General features: G+C 41.0%; 1 protein-coding gene across 5 annotated transcripts; it reads right to left on the minus strand.

The window, feature by feature from the left end:
* Positions 1–581: 581 nt before the first annotated feature.
* TUBD1 (tubulin delta 1) lies at positions 582–24679 on the minus strand. 5 transcript variants are annotated; one of them, XM_055399901.2, is made up of 9 exons: positions 24249–24265; positions 23389–23605; positions 21485–21632; positions 18810–19026; positions 17391–17622; positions 13371–13535; positions 5995–6135; positions 4104–4287; positions 584–2058 (listed from the first exon to the last, which is right to left on the minus strand). In XM_055399901.2, exons 1-9 carry the CDS (start codon positions 24252–24254, stop codon positions 1956–1958), a joined length of 1413 nt encoding a protein of 470 aa, XP_055255876.2. In that variant the 5' UTR covers positions 24255–24265; the 3' UTR covers positions 584–1955. The 5 variants fall into 5 exon arrangements, with proteins under 5 accessions (XP_055255910.2, XP_055255876.2, XP_055255902.2 ...); XM_055399927.2 differs by lacking the exon at positions 24249–24265 and adding an exon at positions 24609–24679 and having other exon boundaries at positions 585–2058; XM_055399909.2 differs by lacking the exon at positions 24249–24265 and adding an exon at positions 24418–24593 and having other exon boundaries at positions 585–2058.
* Between the last annotated feature and the right edge of the window lie 118 nt (positions 24680–24797).

Below are 24797 nucleotides of genomic sequence, written 5' to 3' on the forward strand. Positions count from 1 at the left end.
TGGGATTCGCCAGGCAAGAATACTGGAGTGGGTTGCGATGTCCTGCTCCAGATTTTTCTAATACCAGCCCTTATTTTGAAGCTCTGGCATCAACTCTTTGGTGTTCATTTTTAAGTTATCACAACTCTAATAGCAAAAACTTTACGTTATTTAAACTAGATAAAAAATTTTTTTCATGTAAACATTTAAAACAATTTCACACATATTTAGGTATCCACACCTACCAAATATTACTTTGAATAGTCACCTGCCATTGATTCCATGAGTTGGCAAATTAGAAATACATTTGTTCCCACTGGTACTTTATGCATTCTTTTCTCAAATATAAAATGATTTCAACTTATGACTTTCTTTAAGCTTAACTTGGCAAAGTTCCTCAGAAGCAGCTTACCCCTCATGAGGTAATTCAGTTACAGAGCTTCATTAAGGCTGCTTTGGTTTGGGAAACTGTTTCAGTGTTTGGGATCTCAGCAATGCTAAATTATTACTTTTAATCTTTATCTTGTAAAAATTATGACCTAATTATTTTTAAGTACTCTCGGTTAACAAAATACAGCAGTGGGTGTGCCTTTTAGCAGATGAAGAGACCACTTTTTACATTCCTCAGAAATAAGATATGGCTCAGTATTTTAAATCATAGCAACAGTTGATAAGAAAAACAGCAAAAAGGTAATCATTTCCATATGGAAAGAGAAGGAAGAAACCAGTGAATCTGTGAACTGTCATTTTTCCATATAAAAATAAGTCACCACTGGTAGACTTGGCAGAAAGGGCTAGTGTTCCTATTTGTTTCCCATTTTACATTTGTTAACAGATTGCATGTGATGTGTTTTATTGAAATACGCCATTCCCCTCAAACTCGGCCGCCAATTTCCAAATGTGTTTTGTCCTAAATGAGACCAACATCTATATGTGTCAAGTTCATCTAGCATAGTATTTCCTTGTAGCTCAGATGGTTAAGAATCTGCCTACAATCAGGAAACCCGGGTTTGATCCCTGGGTTGGGAAGATCCCCTAGAGAAGGAAATGGCAACTCACTCCAGTATTCTTGCCTGAAGAATCCCATGGACAGAGGAGCCTGATGGGCCACAGTCTGTGGGGTCTCAAAGAGTTGGACACAACTGAGCAATTAGCAATAGTAATATATTAGTATTTCCTTGATGATAATTTTATCAATCTAGTGACATTTTGGTGAATGCTCTCATCCCTTTTACTGAAAAGAATATACCTTGAAGTATATTACCTTATAATTACCTTCTTCCACACCAGCTAAATACCTATCAGTAATTTAAAAACACTACTTGAGCAAAATCAATTTCTACTCTGAAATTCCAAGATGTAAAAGAAAACAAATTTTCTGATGCCCAATTTAAGAAAAGCAAACAAAGTAAACACGTGCTTATTTACTTTTTGTACTTAAACATGATATACATTTATTAACAAAATCCTGACATTTATTTTTAAATAGCTGCTTAAAGTGGAAAATCTTACCCTGTTATAGAATAACATATTCAGCATTTGACAACAGCTCCCTCTTGTGGTCCAAAACATTCACTTCAAAGATGAATATATTTAAATACAGAATTGCAATTTATTTCTTAACTTAAAATTATACTATGAAAGTTTAGCTCATATTTACTGAATGCTTTTTGGAATAAAGAGGGAAGTTTCCTTTTTCTGATAGTTTCAAAGTTGTAACATCTCAGCCAAGTGTTCCCAAAGTTCTTTAAAGAAGCACCAGTTTTTTTTTCTTACAAAGGAAAATACCAAGTAGATGTTTTCACTGAAAACATGAAAGGTTTTCCTCCTTTTCTGAGGCTATAGTATGAAGAAGGACTCAGCATTCGCCTCTGTAGCATTAGCAGACTGGAATTTTAAAATCTTACAGAGAAAGTAGTACTGCAAGTATTTTAGTCCAAAATTGACTTAAGGTAATTTTTCCTCTTGGTTCAAAATCAGAGGTTGCAGTAACTAGCAATAACCTGTTCTAACAACATGAAACTATCCAAAAAATCCTCTTCTTCAATTCCAAATTTTGTGTACTGATGAAGGTAGGCTCTGGTGAAAGAAACAGAAAATACGAAATAAAAATCTCAGGCAACTGAATAATTCAGAACCAAATAATAGCCCTTTCGTAGCTCATGAACATCTGAACATGCAAACGCTCTTAAAAGTTTCATCTTTGCTTCAATGTTTACTCCAAAAGTTAGCAAGAGAGTGACAATGAAAGACACATAGGAGGGGAATTCCCTGGTGGTCCAGTGGTTAGGGGAGCTTCCCAGGTGACTCAACGGTAAAGAGTCTGCCTGTCAATGCAGGAGACGCAAGAGGCATGAGTTAGATCCCTGGGTTGGGAATATCCCCTGGAGGAGGAAATGGCAACCTGCTCCAGTATTCTTGTTGGGAAAATCCCATGGACAGAGGAACCTGGTGGGCTACAGTCCCTGGGGTCATGAAGAACTGGACAGGACTGAGTGTGGATGCACGCATGCCAATGGGTAGTACTTGGAGCTTTCACAGCCAGGGCCTGGGTTTAATCCCTGGCTGGGGAACTATTATTATGAAACCTGCAAGCTGCCAGGCGTAGCCAAAAAAAAAAAAAAAAAACCAGCACATAGGGAAAAAAAGCATGTTAGGATTTGGCGGTCTACCCAGCACATATTCAGCACCCTAGAGGAGATGACTGGATTCAGTATAAACTCTTAAGAAGTGCCTGGGAAGTCTTAACTAAGGTGGGAAACTGTAGAAACACACGGATCAGTTCCAGGAATGCAATGAAGCCTCCCGGGTATTTTTCAGGCAACACTTAATTTGCACTTATGCCAGGTGATCCTGTTAATAGCCCCAGCCCCTCAAAATGTTCTGCAGGAGAAATCATATTAAAAGGAATATCAAGGGCAGACATGAATTCAATTAGTGAAAACAGCTGCTACCATTTAATGGCAGTGGGATGGGAACTAGAGCAGAACTATACAGAAAGTGCATAGTCCTGAGGAGCTGGGGTTCAGGGAATGGCCATGTACAGGAGGGGAGACCCTTGGGAATCCTAGCTAATCAAAGTACAGGCTTATCCAGTCATTGGAGGGGTTCTGCTGTCACATTAAGTAACTGTGGCAGAGGACAGGGAAACCCACTGACGCATTTCTTCACATCAAGCAGACATTTCACAGCATCAGGTGGAGCTGGACTTGCTATATCCTTCTTACTGAGCAAAATCAGGATCTCGTCCATTCTCAAGGATCTTGTTTTGGAAAATTACTACGGAACAATTCTTGAGCAATTACTAGTCAGGCATTGGACGAGGTGTTTTTTTACATTACTATCTCATTTTGACCTTCACCACATATATCCTCTCTGTTGGATCCATCATACAGGAAAGGAAACCAGAAGGAACGTGTTTGAAGTTTCATACCTACAAAGTGCTTACTCGATGGCACAGACTGAATGTGATCCCCCTAAATTTACATGTTGAAATCCTAACTCTCAAGGTGCTGATAAGGCCTTTGGGACTGAGATTCGGTCACCACAGTGGAGCCCTCCTAAGTGCAGTGACAGGCCCATGAGAGCTCCTTTGCCTCTGCTACCAGCTGAGGACACAGCAAAAAGACAACATCTGTAAACCGCAAAGTGGGTCTTCACTGGACATCGCATGTGCCGGGACCTTAGTCTTGGAATTCCCAGCCTTCAGAAATAAACTTGTGGTTTATAAGCCATCCACTTCATGCTATTTTTGTTATAGCAGCCCAAACAGGCTAAGACACTCCAGAACCTGCCTAGCAGTTATTTGCCTAAGGTTAGCAAAGGTTTGTCGGAGAAGGCAATGAAATGGCAAGCCACTCCAGTACTCTTGCCTAGAAAATCCCATGGATGGAGGAGCCTGGTAGGCTGCAGTCCGTGGGGTCGCTAAGGGTTGGACACGACTGAGCGACTTCACTTCCACTCATTGGAGAAGGAAATGGCAACCCACTCCAGTGTTCTTGCCTGGAGAATCCCAGGGACGGGGGAGCCTGGTCGGCTGCCGTCTATGGGGTCACACAGAGTCGGACACGACTGAAGTGACTTAGCAGCAGCAGCAAAGGTTTGTAGATTTCTTTTGTACTTACCTTGAAGCAAACATATTCCATGCTTTACCCACAATCATATCAAGTGGTTTTACTAAGGACTGGCTATTGCTGACCAAGGCTGCAGACTTCTCATATTTCCTAAAGGCTCGCTGGGTTTTCCACACACTGAAAGCATGAACAGGCTCTAACCAGGAAGTATAGAGAGCTGGATCTTTAAATGCTCCTAGAGTAAAACAACAAGGCATTGTTTATATCACAAATCATTAACTTTGGCAACATATTAATAAACAGATACTTTCTTCTCCATTTCACCAGAAATCTTTTGTACTGCCTTTTAAAACTAACTTTACATTGCTTTTGGATAAATGATCCATGTTCATCATTATTAAAAAAATTCACACCATTCAGAAAAGTATTAAGAAGAAAATTTAAGTCAACTCAACAGCTGAAATGTCACCACCCAGAAATAATGACTATGAACAGTTTGCTGACCCTTTATTACACTGGAATTTTACACGCATGCTCTTATGTGATTTGCATTTTCCCTCCACCAATACATTGTAAATCTTTTCCATGTCAATAAATATCACTCATATTTTTCAAAGCTTCTATGAACATATCATTTACTTAACACATTTCCTACTGCTGGGCGTTTTGTTGTTCCCACATTTCTTTCAGTGTGAAAGATACTGCAATGAATATCTTTGAAAGAACACCTTTATGTACCTGCATCATTTCCTGTGGGCAAATTTGTAAAAGATTACTTTACATGTCCTTTTATTAATTCTCTTATTTTAAAATCTAAAATGAAGAATATGAAGAAAGTACCGCATCTGATTGACTTGATATGATCTCTTCTTAATTATTACTAGTTTTTTATTTAAGGCTGTTACAGGGGCTTTCCTCATGGCTCAGTGGTAAAGAATCTGCCTCGCAGTGGAGGAGACGTAGGAGACACCGGTTCGATCCCTGGGTTGGGAAGATCCCCTGAAGAAGGGAATGGCAACCCACTCCAGCATTCTTGCCTGGGAAATCCCAGGGACAGAGGAGCCTGGTGGGCTACAGTATATGGGATCTCAAAAAGTCGGACACAGTTGGGGGACTAAACAACAACACAGGGATAAGACTGACTTTGCGTCACAGCTCCCACTGTGCCGCACCAAGCCGTACTCAGCTGTGTCCGACTCAGTCGAAGGGATACAAAACCCAAGTGTGGGGTGTGACCCGTGCAGGACCAGGCCTGCCCTTCCTTGCTTATGCCTACATGATTTGATGGCTGAAGCTCTAACAGATGTCTCAGACTAAGCTTGAGGCCACAAGGTGAGGATGACAGAGCAACCAGATTCAGGAAGAAAGAATTAAAATTTGTCTCTTATTTACACCACTTCCATTTTGGTGTCTGGTCACATACTGGTACAGGGGTTACATTTTGCTACTAAAACAGAGTTTTTATTTTTCCTTTCTTTTAAAGAATGAGTTTGGGGGCGTGGCTCTGACATACACCTGATGAGAGTTGCTGCAGCAGAGAGCTCTCTTCAGCGCTCTGTGGTGACCTAAATGGGAAGGAAATCCAAACAAAGAGGGTATGTGTGTATGGCTGATTCACCTTTCTGTATACCTGCAACTAACACAACACTGTAAAGAAACTATACTGCAATAAAAATTAATTTAAAAAATTCCAAGAGATACAGGGGAAAAAAAAAATAAATTCGGGGGGAAGTTCCTGGTGGTTCAGAGGTTAAGGCTGTGAGCGCTCACTGCTAAGGTGTGGGTTTAATCCGTAGCCAGGGAACTAAAGATCCCACAAGCCATGTGGTGAGGTCAAAAGAATAAGTTCAGGGACTTCTTCTTTTTTTTTTTTTTTTTTAAAAATCTGTACCATAAGCATCTGCAAAACGTGCCTCTTAATTTTCATCTTAACTTTGCTCACCCACATCCGCGCTGTGCACATCTTTCCCACGGAGGATGACCAAGTTAGCAACGGAAGTGTTAAAATGAGTCTCTTTGTTGACAGACATTTTACCAAGAGGCGGAAGTCCTGATAAAGGTGGCCGAACCTGCCAATCAATACCTACCAAAAAAAGAAAAAAAAAGAGATTTTACAAATGGCCTTGAACAATAACAGAAAAATGTAAGATGATATATACATTTTATAGAAATTTCCATTTGATAAGTACAAGTTGCGGGGGTGGCATTCTGCTAAAAATTTAAACATTCTCTTCTGGTTGACCTAAAGTGATTCAAACTATTCAATTCTGAGACAGGCATGAAATAATTCTTTACTGAATACTGAAGGCTGGCAGTAGGTACAAAGGATGGGATTCTACACTGCAATAAAAACAAGCTGACTGTGGATACGCAAAAAGGAGATAAATCCCAGAAGCATGATGCTAAGTGAAGCAAGTTTGACTGAAAAGGTTACATACTGTTTGAGTCCATTTATAGAACTTTCCTGGGCTTCAAAATCACTGCATATGGTGACTGCAGCCATGAAATTAAAAGACGCTTCTTGGAAGAAAAGCTATGACCAACCTAGACAGCATATTAAAAAGCAGAGACATTACTTTGCCGACAAAGGTCCATATACTCTTATGCTATGGTTTTTCCAGTAGTCATGTATGGATGTCAGAGTTGGACTATAAAGAAAGCTGAGTGCCAAAGAATTGATGCTTTTGAACTGTGGTGTTGGAAAAGACTCTCAAGAGTCCCTTGGACTACAAGGAGGTCCTACGAGTCTATCCTAAAGGAAATCAGTCCTGAATATTCATTGGAAGGACTGATGCTAAGCTGAAACTCCAATACTTTGGCCACCTGATGCAAAGAACTGACTCATTGGAAAAGACCCTGATGCTGGGAAGGATTGAAGGCGGGAGAAGAAGGTGACGACAGAGGACGAGATGGTTGGATGGGATCACCAACTCAATGGACATGAGTTTGCGTAAGCTCCGGGAATTGGTGATGGACAGAGAAGTCTGGCATGCTGCAGTCCATGGGGTCGCAAAGAGTTGGACACGACTGAGAGACTGAACTGAACTAATAGGACCGTCTAGAAAAGGCAAAATCACAGGACTAAAATTCAGATCAATAGTTGCTAGGGGCTTGGGGTGGAGAAAAGAGACTGTCTACAAAGGGGTGTGAGGAGAATTTTTGGAGCATGGAAATACTCTGTCTCAATTGTGGTGGTGGTTACATGGTATTAAGTGTGTCAAAACTCATGGAACTATCCACCTAGCAAGGGTGAACTTCATTCTACATGTCTCTATGAATAAACAAGCAAATTAATACAAAAATGTTAAGGGATGTAGACACACAAAGCAAAAATAGGATTGAAAATTGACTAGTCAAAGGGAAATATTAAGAAAATACTCTTAAATTATACATAAGATAGGGGAAACTTTCAGTGTGCAATAACAGTTCGATTTTCAGCAAAAGAAATTTCAGAACAAATAAAAAAATACTGGCATACTGAAATCATTGCTAATAATAAGACAAACAGGCCAACTTAAAAACCTGGAAAGATGTTTGAACAAACATTTCACCAAAGAAGATAAACAAATAGCTAATAACCACATGAAAAGATGCTCAACATCACTGTCGTTAGGAAAATGCAAATTGAAGCCACGAGACACAACTTCACAGCAGCTAGTGTGGCTAAGTCATTGGCTCTTAAACTGGCTTTGCAACCATATGAAGCACATCTCCCTTTGACTCCTGCTCAAGGAATGTTGCTAAACTTGTCTGTTTATCATGACGACTGCCTCTTTCCTATCCTGCCAGGAAACTAAAGGTTTGCTTTCTGGAGAGGACAGGATTGAGTGTCTCTAGTCTGAAGAACATCAGGAAGAGGTAAAGGCACAGGACATACCAAAACTAGAAAGCAAGTGAAACCCAGGATAACCATGCTCCCCCCTTCTCTCAAGATCACTAGGGCTGTGTCTAAACCCTCTGGGCAGAATATTTAACACAGCAGACAGGCAAATAGAATATCCAGTATGACAGACATATATGGGCTAGAGAGGGTAAAAAACACGAGACTGAAGCAGGTCAGAAGGCTCTGGTGAAGACCCTCTAGAAAGATGAAGCTGATACAATACTTGAATACAGGCAGACCTTGGAGATTTTGCGTGCTTGGTTCCAACCACCACAATAAAGTCAATTATCCCAAATTAAAAGACACTTGCTCCTTGGAAGATAAACTATGCAAACTAGACAGTGTATTAAAAAGCAGAGACATTACTTTGCCGACCAAGGTCCACATAATCTAAGCTATCGTTTGTCCAGCAGTCGTGTATGAATGTGACAGTTGGACTATAAAATAACTGATGCTTTTGAACTGTGATGCTGGAGAAGACTGTTGAGAGTCCCCTGGAGACTTCTCCCCTGCAAGAAGATCAAACCAGTCCATCCTAAAGGAAATCAGTCCTGAATGTTCACTGGAAGGACTGATGCTTCAGCATCAGTATACTTTTGCCACCTGATGCGAAGAACTGACTTATTGGAAAAGACCCTGATGCTGGGAAAGATTGAGGGCAGGAGGAGAAGGGGACGACAGAGGATGAGATGGCTGGATGGCATCACCGACTCAATGGACATGAGTTTGAGCGAGTTCCAGGAGATGGTGAAGGACAGGAGAGCCTGGCGTGCTGCAGTCCATGGGGTCGAAAGTGTCAGACATGACTGAGAGACTAAACAACAATCCCAACAAAGCATGTCACACAAGTATTTTTTCATTTCCCAGAGCATATAAAAGTTATGTTTACACTATACTGTAATCTATCAATTCTGCAACAGCACTGTCTAAAAAACCAGCATACTGACCTTAATTTAAAAATACTTTATTAGTGCTAAAAAATACTAACCGTCATCTGAACTTTCAAGTTATAATCTTTTTTTTTAACTTGATAGTTGTTTTGCAACAGTAACGTCAAAGGGTTCTGGTGGTCCAGGTTGAGTCCACCTCCTGATCCCCGGTCTGGAAGGATCCCACATGCTGCAAGGTAGCTAAGCTCAACTCCTGAGCCCAAACTGTAGAGCCGTGCCCCGCAACAAGACGAGACACCGCAGGGAGAAGCCCAGGCACCCAGCTAGGGAGTAGCCTCTGTCGCCACAACTAGAGAAAGCCTGTGTGCAGCAACACAGGTCCAACAGACAAAATAAATAGTTTTTAAAAAAAAAAAAAAAAAAAACACGATGACATTAAAAAAAATAGTAACATCAAAGATTACAGATCACCATAACAAATATAATAAGAAGAAAAAGGTGTGAAATACTGTGAGAATCGCCAAAACGAGCCACAGAGACGTGAAGTGAGTGAACGCCGCTAGAAAAATGGTGCCAACAGATCTGCTAGATGAAGGGTGGCCACACACCTTCAGTCTGTCAAAGAACACAGTATCTGCAAAGTGCAATAAAACAAGGTATGCCTGAGAGCAAGAAAATTCAGACAAGTAATGAAACAGGGCTGAATAATTGAGAGGTACATAGAAAAACTAAGCAAACAAGAAAACAAGGCAATCATTAACTCCAAAGAAAACAAAAAAAAATTATACAGGAAGGGAAAAGTAATCATAGGATGCTCTGTTGCTCAGCGGTGAATAGCATTTACTTGATCATGATAGTATAAAACTGAGTATCGCTTTAACCCAATGATGACACTTACTACCGTTATCAGAAGGATGAGAAGACAGAAGGTATTTCAGGGCAGAGGGTGCAGTGTTAGAAAAAAGCTAAATCCTTACCCTCCATGGTGGGAAGTAAATAGGGAATACATTAATGAAAAATCTATAAACGGCAATAAATAGATAAAAACAAACAAAGAGTTTTGAGAGACAGTTACCTTTAACAAGGGGACAACAGAAGAAGGTTATGGACTAAGAATTTTTAACAACCAGCTTCATAGAATTAATTCAGTCTTTAGGTACATATAATAAGTTATGGCGTATATGGTAGAAAACTATGCAGCTACTAAAAAGAACAAGGCATGTCTAAATGAATGAATTGGAATAAAGGCTACAGAATACTACAATGCAAAGAGCAGAACAAAAAAATACATTTAATGTGATGTTAGTTTTATTTTTTAAAAGTGTGTTTATATATATACACCCTTAGAACTTCAACTCTCATGTGAATACATTAATGCAAACTAGCAAAAATAAATCAACTAGTAAAATTTTTAAATACTGTAAGTAAATCTTAAAAGTAAGTACAACTGTAATTTAGCTTGGTTCAGAGGGCCAAGCCAAAAGCTGTGGAAAATTCTTCCCAGACCTTAATGGTTTAATGAAGACACCGCCAGCATGTACCCTGCTGAATCCTATGGACCAGCGATGCCTGTGTTCCTTCCATGTCCCCCTTTTTGAAAAGCAGTGTCTACCAGTTACCCTCCACCTGCTCCCGCATGGTCAGTAGGGAGTGGGGTGCACTTAGAGAGCTACACTCAGGAAATCTCACCTGAGAAACATCAATCCACACCTGGACCCCTGCTTTTAGATGACAAGATTCTGAATTTTAGGCTGATGGGCTAAAGGACTGTGCTAATAGGCTGACGTGCTAACTTGGGAGGACCTGGGACAGGTTAAGTGCGTTCTGCAAATGGGAGGACGTGATTCATTAGGTGACAGAGGGCAGAGGGTGGAAGCCAGCTTCCAACATCAGCTCCTGTGCTCCTTGCCTCTGGCATTCAGGCTCTTGCACGGTCTTCTCCCCATGGGCGAGGGTTGACCTTAATACCAAAAGGATGATGCAAAATGACCGCATGTGACTTCCAAAGCTAGGTTGTAAGAGACACTACCTTCTGCCTTGCTCCTTCCTGGGTCACTCATCCTTCCTGTTCTAAGGACATGGAAGAAGATACATTGCTGAAGGTGATACTGATGGCGTCGATCTTCACACAGAGCATTCCGATAACGTATGAGGAGTTTTAAAACTATATCCTTCAACCTGATTAGTGACATAAATACATTTATTCATATATTTACTTTGGCCACCTGATGTGAAGAGCTGACTCATTTGGAAAAGACCCTGATGCTGGGAAAGACTGAAGGCAGGAGAAGGGGACGACAGAGGATGAGATGGTTGGATGGCATCACCGACTCGATGAACATGAGTTTCAGCAAACTCCAGGAGATGCTCAAAGATCTGGCGTGCTGCAGTCCATGGGCTTGCAAAGTGTCAGACAAAACTGAGTGGCTGAACAACAAAAGTTTATAGGAAAACATTTAAATGTTCAAACTTCATATCTATAACTGAAAAAATGTTGATACTCTAAATTCCCATATGGGAAAATGACTAAACAAACAGTGGTTTATTGACCTGAGAGGGCCCAGAGTCCCACGTCATAAGCTACCCTGAAGTACACTGTGTTCCTTGATAACAGGTATTGCCAGAAAAACAGGTCCTGTGGCCAAAAAGTTTCCGAAGCATTACTTAAGATGTGAACTTTCCACTTATCTCCAAACCTCAGGCACTAAGATCTAAAATCCGTAAGGTATTACAAGTGAATGTAGAGGAAATCCACTCTCATAGTACTGAAACCTAACTGACTATAATCTGTGGTAAAATATACACTCCCAAAATTGTACACAGTAGTGACTTCCAGTTAAACATGACAGACTGAACATACCAGTTTACTCCTCAAATCTCACGAACAACACAGGAATTTTTTTTTAAAGGCACAAAAAAAATGGAAAGAAGATAGTGGTGACAGAATTTTCAAAGCTGGAAACCAAATGAACCAGTGGTTACTGACGCAGCAAACACTGAGACTTCTGCTCACAGTGAAGGTCCTAGAAGCTGACCAAGTGCTTCCAGAAGAGGAAGAGATGGGAGGATTAGTTAAAACCTGTATGAGAAGCAGTGACAGCTCCAGACCCTTCCCCAGCCCCTGCAGTAGGCAGGCTGCCCCCTCCATCTTGGAAGGGGGTGTCTACTCAGTAAAGGCTAAACCTCTGAAAAGACAGCAATATACACCCCAGATAAAGATCTCTGCACTCATAAAGTTTACAGTGTCATGAGATAAAAGATCTACACTAAGGAATTCCAGAATGCTAGAAACAAAGAGAGAATCCTAAGAGATACGAGAGAGAATGAAACAGGATTAGAAATCAGACTGAAGTGGGACTGCTCAGCTGGAAGATTATAGAGCAAGGCTTTCAAGATACTGAGTAAAAATGATTCCCAGCCTCAAATCCTATACCTGGCCGAATTATCAATCAAATAGAAAAGCAGGATAATGACATCTGCAGCCTTCAAATGTTTACCTTCCCTGTACTCTTTCTTATAAAGCTCCTGGAGGGTACTGTCCACATGAGGGAATAAGCCCAGAAAGAGGAAGATTTGGAATCTAGGAATCAGGCTAGAATACAGACGGAGGCAGAGAGGCCAGTGCTGACTGCTTCCCAAGCCTGCAAAGTAACCAGTGCAGACTGAAGGGTGACGGCCTCTGGAAGGGACATCTCTGAGAAGATAATGGAAGTAATAAGATTACCTGATAGATTGGCTGAGAAGGGTTTCATTTTTATGGAAAAGTTTAGGGGTAGATTCGTAATAGGTACAAAGAGTATCAACCAAATAATTATTAACTCTAGGAGGAAAAATTAAACGGCACATGAAATAAAATGTAATCTGCGTATGTAGTACATGGCTCAATTCTGAATAAAATTTACATAGCAAAAATAATACAAACACTGAAAACTTATTTTAACTAGACTGGGAGGCGAGAGGGAAGGTGTGTGTAGAGGGTATAAGAAGATTTAATTCTCAGTTTTATGCTAGGAAGGCAGAGGATTCCAAACCTGGAAAATAAATAACAGAATAAGGAAGATGTTTAGAAATGGAGGCCAATTCCAGAAAGAACATCTCAAATCACTGAAAGCAGTGCCCGCTGGGCTGTGGAGAAGTGGAGAACTGACTGTTTTCTTCCCTATTATAAATTCATACTGGGCAATTACTTGACTTTTTAAAAAGTTTAAGATAGACCTTATATACAATGTGATGTACAGATTTAAATATACACTTAAATGAGTTCTGACAACTTGATTTTTTTTAAAAAACTACATTCATATATTACTTTGATAAAAATAAAATAAAAATAATTGTCATACTCATCTGAATTTTTTTTTTTTTTTAAATGAAACTGTGACGTGATTAAGAAATCTTCCTGGGATATTCTGGTGAGTTTTTGTAGGAGCCTCCCAGATCAGAAGAAGGCACTATTATTTCAACTGGCCCAAGCCAGTTTATACTGGGAACTTCAGTACAGGCATTGTTCCCAGCTTGTGGGCTGTGTATTTTTAAAATACCCTTTACCTTCTTCCATTTTCGCATTAGAAATGAGCATCTGTCTCAAATGCTTGAGGAGGCCAGCCCAAGTAAACGTGCTGTATGCCAGTGAATTCTCAGACATTTGAGGAATGTTACGAACACCCAGCATCTTGAATTCTGGATGGGGAACTAAATTCTCCATTAAGTCTCCTGCAAAGAAAAAAAATCTGAACTCAATTCTTAAATTCCATGTTATTTCCGCTGGCTCATATACAACCATGATTGGACGGCTTGCGGGGACCAAATGTGTTTTCTCCTCCAAGGCTAAAACTGCTTAAATTTCAAAATGTAAATACAATTTCAGAAACAAATGTATGAATGCTTGATTAATGCTAATGCTTAATCAACTAATGCTTGGTTTTGGCACCTATTTTAGCATCTATGAAAAATAACACACTTTGCCAAAAGGAAACAATAATTTTTTTTAGTTTAGAACCTGGAAATGTGAATGAAATATTTAGCTAAACCTCAGGAAAACAAAGTAAGCATTAGAGATAATATACTTTTATTGTCATTCTGTGTTCACTAAATGCCCCCTTAGAAATTTTCTTAGATCTCTTATTTATTTTATTTGGTTAAATGATAAGCAGAACCTTTTAACATTAAACTATACTTGGAAAGAAGACAGGATTGAACACAGGAATATGTCTATCTTTAGAACCTTATACTTGTAATGAAAGAGAATGAAGCAGAAAGGCTACTTTTTCATTCAGAGCTTACTTATTTTAAAAATATTTTTATATTTTTAATATATCTTGTATATATTTTATATATTTATAGAAAATGCTCCTTTCTAGAGGAGAAAGAAAAATCTTTTACCTAAACACAAAATTAAATCTTATGGGGACTTCCCTGGTGGCCCTGTGGCTAAGACTCTGTGCTCCCAATGCAGGGGACTGGGTTTAATCCCTGGTCAGCAAACTTGATCCCACATGCTACAACTAAAGATCCCACAGGCCACAATGAAGATTGAAGATTCTGCGTGCCACGACTAAGAGCCTGCACAGCCACATAAAAAAAATAATACTAAAGAATAAATTTTATGATAACACTGAATGGAAACTCATGGCCTACGTCCTAATGTTAAGAACAAATTCTGACGCAAACATTGACAAAATGTTGCACAAATTGATCTTATGGCTAGTGGCATTTCCTCTAAATGTACTAAACCTTTTCTGTAAAGTAGCTAGAGCTGAATTTTGTCACATAGCATGTATAACAAAAAACAATCAACAAATAATTCCTGAACTCTAACGAACAGATTGTTAAAATCTGTGTTTCCCTCCAGCTTTCTTGTTCACCTAGACTCATCTTAACCATTCTTGGCCATGTCCAACTCTGAGTTTGTGTCCCTACAAATTCCCATATTGAAATCCTTACCTCCAAGGTGATGGCTTTAAGGAGGCGATGGGGCCTTTGGGAGGTGAAGTTTCTTTATGAAAGAGACCCAGAGAGGTCTCTTGCCCCTTGTGCCATGTGAGGACACAGTGAGAAGATGGCCATCTGTGAAGATGGCTTCCAATCAGCTCTCCACAGGAAGTCCAGCGGATTTTTCACAAGGTGATTATGCCAACAACCTCCTTAAACTTCAGAGGCTTTCCCCTGCTCTTAGATTAATGAGGCGGCCTTTACATGCTTACAGGGACCTACAAGGTCGGCCCCTGCTCACTGCCCTAGCTTCAGGTGTCAGTCATCCCCTACACCATTCTCTGTGCTCCAGTGACACTGGATTTCTCTCTGTTCCTAAAGGGCCATGCTTCCTTCTGCCACAGGGCCTTTGCACATGCTATTCCTGTCTCCCTCCCTTTACTTAGTTATCTCCAAGTCTTCATCCAGCTTTTTGCTCGTGTTAACTTCCTCAAGGGCTGACTTCTTTGCCTCATCAGCCTAAGTCTGGTTCCTTCGTGACACATTCTCTTGGATCTGTACTCCTTTCCTTCAGAGCATTTAACTCAGTTTTTAATTACACCTTCTTGGCATAATTGTTTAGTGTGAAAACAATGTCTACATTGGTTCCTCACTGCATCCCCAACATTGAGCATAATGTCTGGCACATAGCAGGAAGTCAATAAATACTGGTTGAGTGAACAGATGTGCAATACGGTAAGTACTGTGGAATGCACAGAAATTAACAAGACACATGTCGCCAAGGAAGCTGCAAATTAGTGGGGACTACAAGACATGCACATGACAGACTCCTCCAAGGAAACACATGACGCTAATTACAATGGCGGAATCTGGGAAGGGTCACAGAGTGAGCTTCCTTTTGATTGCATATGCTTTTGTACTCCTTGAATAAATATGTGCGTTTGTGTGTGTAACTCTTAAAGATAAGCAAACACACTTAAAGAAATAATAAAGGCAGAAAACATTAAGTAACATAAAAGAGATACAGAATGCCAAGGGAGTACGGGGGTGAAGAACTTGGCTGCTAATGCAGGAGATGTAAGAGACGTGGGTTCGATCCCTGGGTCAGGAAGATCTCCTAGAGGAGGGCTTGGCAACCCATTCTAGTATTCTTGCCTGGAGAATCCCATGGACGGAGGAGCCTAGCAGGCTACAGTCCATAGGGTGGCAAAAAGTTGGACATGACTGAAGTAAGCACATACACACAGGAGTTCAGAGGTGGAGGGTTACTTTGGGACTTCCCTGGTGGTCTAGTGGCTAAGACTCCACGCTCCTAATGCAGGCAGCCTGGGTTCAGTCCCTGGCCGGGGAACTAGATCCTACAGGCTGCCCTAAAGATACTGCATGCCTCAGCTAAGACCCGGGGCAGAAATAAACATTACAAAAGAAAAAAAAAATTATCACTTGACTTGGATCCTAAAGGATGAGTAAGGTTTCAGTAGAGGTGAAGAAGGGAAGCAGGAAGTGATTTTTAAAAGAGGAAACACCGAGCAAAAGGACCAAAGCGGGAAAGTTCCAGACTGAAGAAAGAAGTGGAGACAGGATGAAAAGCAAGTGGGGAATCTATGCAGAGGAGGCAGAAGGTGACGAAAATGGAAAGTTAAGACTCAGGGCAGAGTGTGGAGGCCAGGCTAAGGAATTATGACAAATCTGGCAGGTAACGCGTGAGCCACAGAATGAGGGGTGAGTAAAATACAAGGATTAGATCCGTGCCTTGGGGAGGCTCATTGGGGTCAGTGTGTCAGGTGGACTGATGCCGGCAGAAAGAGGCAGACAACAGAAGGGAAGCAGGGTTAGGACCACCTTAAGCCAGGGATGTTCACGTAGCTGCGAGCTTCTGTTTTTATGAAACAGAGACAGAGAGAAAGAGAGAGAGGCAGAGACTGAGAATAAAAAGAACTCTGTATTCAGGGGGAGCATGCAGTATCAGCTAAGAGATGCTGACCAACTGAACCAATGTCAGAGAGACAGGGAAGCAGGAAAGAATGCAGACAGCTGGGAGAGATGGCACCAACAGGTCTGAGCATACTGATGAGATAAGAGGACAGTGGGAGAAATTCAGGCGACAGGAGAATGGAGGACGTGGGGGAGGGGAGAGAAGCCAGGGGAAAAGGATGCATCCACTCAGAGCATGCTAAATTTGAAGAAGCAGATGCAACTAAGAAAAGTGGGATAGGCAACTATTTGGGAGACAGGACAGGACAGAGAGGTACAGATTCCTGGGTCCTTTGCATCTGGATGGTTTGAATGCATAAAGCACCACTTGACAAATAAGCTCAAAAAGAGTGGTGGATTGTATTACAGAGTGATGAAAATGATGGTTATGCAACTTTATGACTATGTTAGAAAACACTGACATGCGTGTTTTAAATGGGTGAGTTGTATGGTATGTGAATTAAATCTCAAAATTATTTTTAAAAATAGGGAAGGAAAAAAAAAGAAAAGAGAAAGGGTCCTGAAGAATGGAATCAGTGGAAGGTTCTGAAATGAGGGAGATGAGAGTCTATCTTCAGGTAGAGGGGAGAGCCAGAGAAGAACAGCTTTGAGGCTTTCACAACATCAGACTTATCTACAAATAACCCACAGGGGCACAAATACCTAGTGGATTTCTCCTGTAGTGAAATGAGCCTTCCCCGGAATAAGTAGGCTGGAACACACTTCCCAGCTGATGTGCGAGGACTTGATTTATATCACAGAAGGAGATCTGCTTGATATTCATCAGCTTCGCACAGATCTTATGAACAGCATCGTTCTCATGAACAAGGAGGGCGTCTGAAGATCGGTACAAGTGAGAAAGCGTCAAAATAGAGTTGTAGTTCTGAACAATAACCTGGAGAGGAAAAGGCCACAAATAAGAAAGGAAGGAGAAGGACTTCCCTGGTAGTCCACTGGCTAAGATTCCATGTTCTCAATGTGGGGGCCAGGGTTCGTGCCCTGGTCAGGGAACTAGATCCCACATGCTGAAACTAAAGATCCCACGAGCCACAGCTAAGATCTGGAGCAGCCAAATTAATAAATAGTGAAAAAAAAAAAAAAAGGTAGGAGAGAATAGCAGTTAAGAGGGCATCCTGCTGCTGCTGCTGCTAAGTCACTTCAGTCGTGTCCGACGCTGTGTGACCCCATAGATGGCAGCCGACCAGGCTCCACCATCCCTGGGATTCTCCAGGCAAGAACACTGGAGTGGGTTGCCATTTCCTTCTCCAATGTGTGAAAGTGAAAAGTGAAAGTGAAGTCGCTCAGTCTTGTCTGACTAGTAGCGACCCCATGGACTGCAGCCCACCAGGCTCCTCTGTCCATGGGATTTTCCAGGCAAGAGTACTGGAGTGGCTTGCCATTGCCTTCTCCGAGAGGGCATCCTTCCTAGGTAAAAATCCTGGCTCTTCCACTTTCTAGCTATATGATCTTAGATATGTTACATAATCTATGTCTCAGTTTCCTCATTTTTAAAATGGGGATAATAATTATACCAGCCTCTTGAGAGTTGTAAGAATTCATGACATAATACCAGTAAAGCACTTAGAATAGCGGCCTGTGTACAGTAAGGGTTCAGTAAACGATGACTATGCTATTACTATCATACTTTCTACATCATTTCCTCCTGTGACTTATTTCATCTCCATTTTATTATTTCTCCTACTAGGCTGATCAACAGCAAATTGGCTTACATAGAAATGTCCTTTCAATGGAAAGAAATGAAAATTCTTTGAAGGTTGGCAATGGCAGGATGAGGTCAAGGTCCCCGCTTTATAGGCAGGAGCCAGAGGGACTGACCCAGGAATGGGTTTCTGAGAGAAGATACAGTTTTCTTCTTTGGAATTTTTATAAATAAGGACACCTCATTTGCTTGGGAAAGTTTAAACAGTTAAATGAGTTGTTCATGAAAGTACCATACTGTATACTCACTCCTGACACAATAACTTAACATTTCCAAAGAAAAGATGAGATAGATCTTTTATGTACATTTGTTTTCATTGCAAAGACTACAAAACAGAAATTTTTAAATTGATACGTTCATACCTCACCAGTTCCATAAGGCCATATAATCTGATTCATTTTCAAAGCACTTGAGTACTGATCTTGTAAGTTCTGAGTAATGAAGGCTCCTAACCCGGATCCAGTGCCTCCAGCCATACTCATTATGATGAAAAAGCCACTCAAAGAATCACATTTCTCCACTTCCTTCCGGATTAGGTTCATTATAGATTCTTCATGCCTGGGTCCATGAACAGAGTATCTATGCAGTGCAAAACAAACATCTTTCAATTTAACCAGAGAGATGGATTGCAGAGAGAGGTACAGGAAAGACAAGGCTTTCTAAACCTATGGAAGTGAACTACCTCTCATGAGACATACAGGTACCCTGAGTGACAAGTTAAGGGGACTTCCTTGGTAGTCCAGTGGTTAAGATTCTGTGCTCCCAAAGTAGGGGGCACAGGTTGGATCACTGGTTGGAGAACTAAGATCTTGCATGCGATACAGAAGGGCCTAAAGATAAAAATAATAATAATATACACCAAAAACAAAATGAAAAAATAGCAGAAAATAATAAGACACACAAGTCAAACAGGTTTTAAAAGTAAACAGGACTACTAGGAGAGTCAATTTACTGGGAATAGAAAATTCTCTTTAATAGGCCACTCCTTTGGCTAGAATTACCAGGTGGTTTTAAAGATTCAGTTGAATTCAGTTCAGTCCCTCAGACATGTCCAAATCTTTGCGACACCATGGACTGCAGCACGCCAGGCTTCCCTGTCCATCAGCAACTCCCGGAGCTTACACAAACTCATGTCCATCGAGTCTGGGATCCCATCCAACCATCTTGTCCTCTGTCGTCCACTTTCTCCTCCAGCCTTCAATCTTTCCCAGCATCAGGGTCTTTTCCAATGAGTCAGTTCTTTGCATCAGGTGGCCAAAGTACTGGAGCTTCAGCTTAAGCATCAGTCCTTCCAATGAACACCCAGGACTGATCTCCTTTAGGATGGACTGTTTGGATCTCCTTGCAGTCCAAGGGACTCTCAGTCTTCTCCACCACAATTCAAAAGCATCAGTTCTTCGGTGCTCAGCTTTCTTTATAGTTCAACTCTCACGTCCATACATGACTACTGGAAAAACCATAGCTTTGACTAGATAGACCTTTGTTCGCAAAGTAATGTCTCTGCTTTTTAATATGCTGTCTAGGTTGGTCATAACTTTTCTTCCAAGGAGTAACCATCTTTTAATTTCAAGGCTGCAGTCACCATCTACAGTGATTTTAGAGCCCAAGAAAATAAAGTCTCTCACTGTTTCCTTTGTTTCCCTATCTATTTGCCATGAAGTGATGAGACCAGATGCCATGATCTTAGTTTTCTGAATGTTGAGCTTTAAACCAACTTTTTCACTCTCCTCTTTCACTTTCATCAAGAGGCTCTTTAGTTCTTCTTTGCTTTCTGCCATAAGGGTGGTGTCATCTGCATATCTGAGGTTATTGATATTTCTCCTGGCAATCTTGATTCCAGCTTGTGCTTCATCTAGCCCGGCATTTCTCATGATGTACTCTGCATATAAGTTAAATAAGCAGAGTGACAATATACAGCCTTGACACACTCTTTGGTCGATTTGGAACCAGTCTGTCGTTCCATGTCCAGTTCTAACTGTTGTTTCTTTACCTGCATACAGATTTCTCAGGAGGCAGGTCAGGTGGTCTGGTATTCCCATCTCTTTAAGAATTTTCCAGTTTGTGGTGATCCACACAGTCAAAGGCTTTGGCATACTCAATAAAGCAGAAGTAGAAGTTTTTCTGGAACTCTCGCTTTTTTGATGATCCCATGGATGTTGGCAATTTGATCTCTGGTTCCTCTGCCATTTCTAAATCCAGCTTGAACATCCGGAAGTTCACAGTTCAGGTACACTGAAGCTTGGCTTGGAGAATTTTGAGCATTACTTTGCTAGCCTGTGAGACGAGTGTGAATCTACAAGATTATGGTACAACATAATCTTCAATATTCATAACAGTACTAATAAACCAGGAATTCTAACATTGACACACATTAAAATCACCTCAGGAAGCTTTGAAAAATACCAACATTCAGACTTCATCCCAAACCGATTAAATCAGAATTTCTGGATGTGAGCCCTAGGCACTGGTATTTTCTAAAGAATTCAGGCAATACTACTGTGTAGTCATATTCCCTATTAACTGGAATACTTGCCAGATAAAGATACTGTATCGATAATAAGTTAGCTGGCAGAATAACTGTGAAGAAGCGGAATACCGTTCTGCAAAAGATCCTTGGTTTCAGCAATACCTAGACCTGAAGCATATAGATAGGTGAGACAGAATGAGTGACTTCTGGGTGAAGTCACACTCTAAATGTTAAAACAGAAATTCAAAGTTTGGTATGGGCTTCTCAGGTGGCTCAGTGGTGAAGAACCCACCTGCCAAGAGACCTGTCACCTGCAGGAGACATGGGTTTGATCCCTGGTCAGGAAGATATCCTGGAGAAGGAAACGGCAACCCAATCCGGTATTTTTGCCTGGGAAATCCCATAGAGAGAGGAACCTGGTGGGCTTCTGTCCAAGGGGTTGCAAAAGAGTCAGACACAATTAAGTGGCTAAAGAACAACGTTTAGTATATCAACTGTGCAGTTATAACTACACTATTAATCAACTGTGCAGCTGTATCTAAACTGAAAAGCATGAGGAATTATTCTTACCCATAGGCCCAGTTGTTTCCAGAACCTTGTTTTTGACAGAAGCATGAATGCTGGCCATATTTCCATAGGCCAGAATGGGCAGCCTTTGACAGTGTTTGATTGATAACTTTAGGTTCCATGTCAACAAGGACAGCACGAGCAACTAGAACTAGAGAGGGAAAAAAAGATCAAAAGAAAAATAATGCATATAATCTTATTTGGGGTAACTCAGAGCATAAACTTCTCTAAATTAAAAAAAAGAAAATTCAGAGATTGAGAATAGAAAGCTCTGTCATTCTGCTTAGAAACTGAGGTGCGCAGCAGCAGGTATATATGCAGGTGGTTCATAACGCCCAGCATTCTGCTAGGCAGGCTGGATAAACATGGGCTAAAATGATGGCTGGGTCAAGTCTGCAAACATCTGTTGAGTGCTTAAAATGTGCTGTGCACTGTGCTAGAAACACAGAGATGAAGACAGGATCAATCCAACCCAAGGAGAACCAGGGAGGGAAGTAAAACACATCAACATTTAATCATGAAGTGACGTGATAGGACTCAGAACAAGTCCACAGTAACAGAGGAGCATATTCAGAAGTACAACATACCAAGGGCACAAAAGGCATCTCAGGATTGTTGAAGCAGAAGATGGAGAAACAGGGTGTAAGAAATGATGGAAAGCAGGCAGGGCTCAGATATTAGAAGTCCTAACATACAATGCTAAAAACCTTGAAACTTGTTTTTCAGGCGATGAGAAACCACTGGAAACGTTCAAGCACGAAAGGAATAGTCACGTGTCTTTTTTTTTTAACATCAGATGTCTTTTTTTTTTTGTCTTGTCTTATTTTTTTAAAGAGCTTTTTACTACATTTATTTCTTTACTTATTGTTAAGTAAGTTTAAGTACTTGTTGTTAAGTAAGTAAGCAAGGCATGTGGGATTGTAGTTTCCCAACCAAGGATAGAACTGGCACTCCTTGCAGCAGAAGTGTAAGGCTTTAACCACTGGACCACCAGGAAGTCCCTCAGATGTCTTTTTGAATACACTGGTGTGGAGGATAGACGTGATAGACACAAGAGACCAGGCAGGGAAACTCAGGAGTGTCTTGAAACAATCCAGAAGAGGAAGGACAAGAGCCAGAACTAAGGCAATGACAGCGAAGATGGAAAGGGGAGAGGAGTTTCAAGGGACATGGAGGAGATAAACTAAGCAGATCGGAATGTAGGCAGTAAGAACAAAGTTTTAAGGGATAAACAACGTATGCCCTCGGGTATGGAGATGTTGAGTTTGAGGTACCCGTGAAAGACACAGGTGATGTTCACTCATCAGTCTGCATCTTGGAAGAGATGCTAGGCCACAGATTTGAGAGTAACCCGTATAAAAGATGGAGCAACATTTGAGAGTCACTGACTTTGCCCAGAGAGAACTATACAAGTGAGGAAGATGCTCAGATGCAACCATTAGAAAAGAAAAGTTCAGTGACTAAGACGAAGGAGTCTCAAGGAGGGAGTTTTATAGTTAATGTCATCAAATCTGGTTAGAGAAGTTAAGTGAATTAACAAAAAGAAAAACAGTGACTGGATCTAGTAATTAGGAGATCACTGGGAATTTTTCATGGGACAGCTTCAGTGGTACTGTGAAGCAGAAGAAGGATCATAATTGGTAAAGAGGGTTCTCCCTTGAGAATCTTAGATGAGAAGGAAGGAAAAAAGCTGTAGTCAAGAGCTAAGTTTTATTTGGTTGGTTGGTTTCAGATTGGCAAGATCTGAGCAAGCTCATGGCCTGAGGACAAGATGTCACTGGAGAGGGAAAGCTTAACACAAAAACAAAGCGCTGAGAACAAAATCATTCTGCTGCAAGGTGGAGGGGGTTCAGACACCATGTGCAGGGCCTGGCCTTGAAGAGATTGGTTATGTGGACCACACATACCTCCATTTTCCTCCTCACTGAAGAACCTTTCTTTGCAAGATGCTTGATATGCCTCATTCTCCCTTTTAGAGCAGAGTCCTCGGGGACAGTGTGAGTCATTAAATAAAGCATCAAACACTTCAAAACCAATCTGATTGCCACACTGACCAAGCTGCACTGTTACTATTGACATGCTGAGAAACAAACCAAAACAAACTCCTTCGAAAAAGTGAGCAACCTGCAATAGAAAAAATATGGTCTTAGAGAACCACTACATTATTAACAAAGAACAAAATATGTTAACACACATCAATAAAAACATATAATTTGTAAATACTACATATAGATAAAATACCTATGTTGTTTAAAGAGCCAATCATTCAAGGAAGTTGTTATTTTTTTTCTATATGGTTTTGGGACTTGGGACTGCTGTACCCAAATCCATTCATACACAGCTCAACAGTTTCCAAAATCTCACATGTAATCACAACTAAGCATTCCTTTAAAACAAACAAGGTGAATTCTGATTGAAGTAATTCGTAGTATTCTTCACACCAAAGGGACATAGAAAAGGCAAAAGTGGGCTCAACGGAAGCACATTTAATTAACATTAATTTTCTCGCTTCTAAATAATGACTTTCTCTCTCTACCAATCAACTTTCTGTACTGGTAACTACATAACACTTACAAGAAAGTCTTTGTATTTAGCTCAGATAAAACAGCAAGGAAGACGAGGCTTGGAAGAAAAAAACGGAGAAATAGTAGAGCAAGTATCCACTACTTTTAACAATGAAAAGAGACAGTTTTTGGTAAAGACTTTACCACGGGGTCTGTGCAGCATTGGAAGGAGCCATGGCTTGTAAGCCAGACTCTATACTTACAATCATCAAACAGCTCTGCAAAATTGGTATCATTATTTTTATTTTACAGATAAGGAAATCAAGGCTCTGAAAAGTCAGTGACTTTCGCAAAGCCACTGAGCTGGTAAAGAGCAAAGCCAAGTTCTGCCTTTCTACACCTCCCCAGGAGCTCCCCATTAACCCCACTCACTGGCAACCCCAGGACCAGCCGTTTCTGCCCGGTTCAAACTTCACGGGGGCAACATTTTCCTCATGCGCAGGCTCACTTTCGAAACAGAAAAAACTACAGACAACGAATGCGCATGTTCCACATACGAGCCGATTTGTTGTGGTTTTCTCCCCCAGAGCCCCTCCACCCCGGCATTCAGAAAGGTTAATTACGCATGTTCAATTTATCAACTTCAGACACGGCACGCATGCTCACTGTCCATCGGGCTTTAGCTGACTCTGCGCATGATCTAGCTTCCAAGCGAGGCTTCGGGAGCGCTTCTGCGCATGCTTCCGCCAGTACCTGGCCCAGGCGGCGGCACTGCGCATGTCCGTTGCCCATAGCTTGGCTTCACGGAGTCC

The sequence above is a fragment of the Moschus berezovskii genome, chromosome 20 (assembly GCF_049115385.1).
Source record: "Moschus berezovskii isolate FMDL1 chromosome 20, NW_MosBer_1.0, whole genome shotgun sequence".
Lineage (NCBI taxonomy): Eukaryota > Metazoa > Chordata > Mammalia > Artiodactyla > Moschidae > Moschus > Moschus berezovskii.

Excerpts from the sequence above, each read along its gene's own strand:
- TUBD1 (XM_055399901.2), bottom strand. Across the intron at positions 13,536-17,390 it reads CTACAGGAGAAATCCACTAG|GAGACTTAATGGAGAATTTA; the intron begins GTATTTGTGCCC and ends TTTTCTTTGCAG. Across the intron at positions 6,136-13,370 it reads TAATGCGAAAATGGAAGAAG|GTATTGATTGGCAGGTTCGG; the intron begins GTAAAGGGTATT and ends TTTTTTTGGTAG.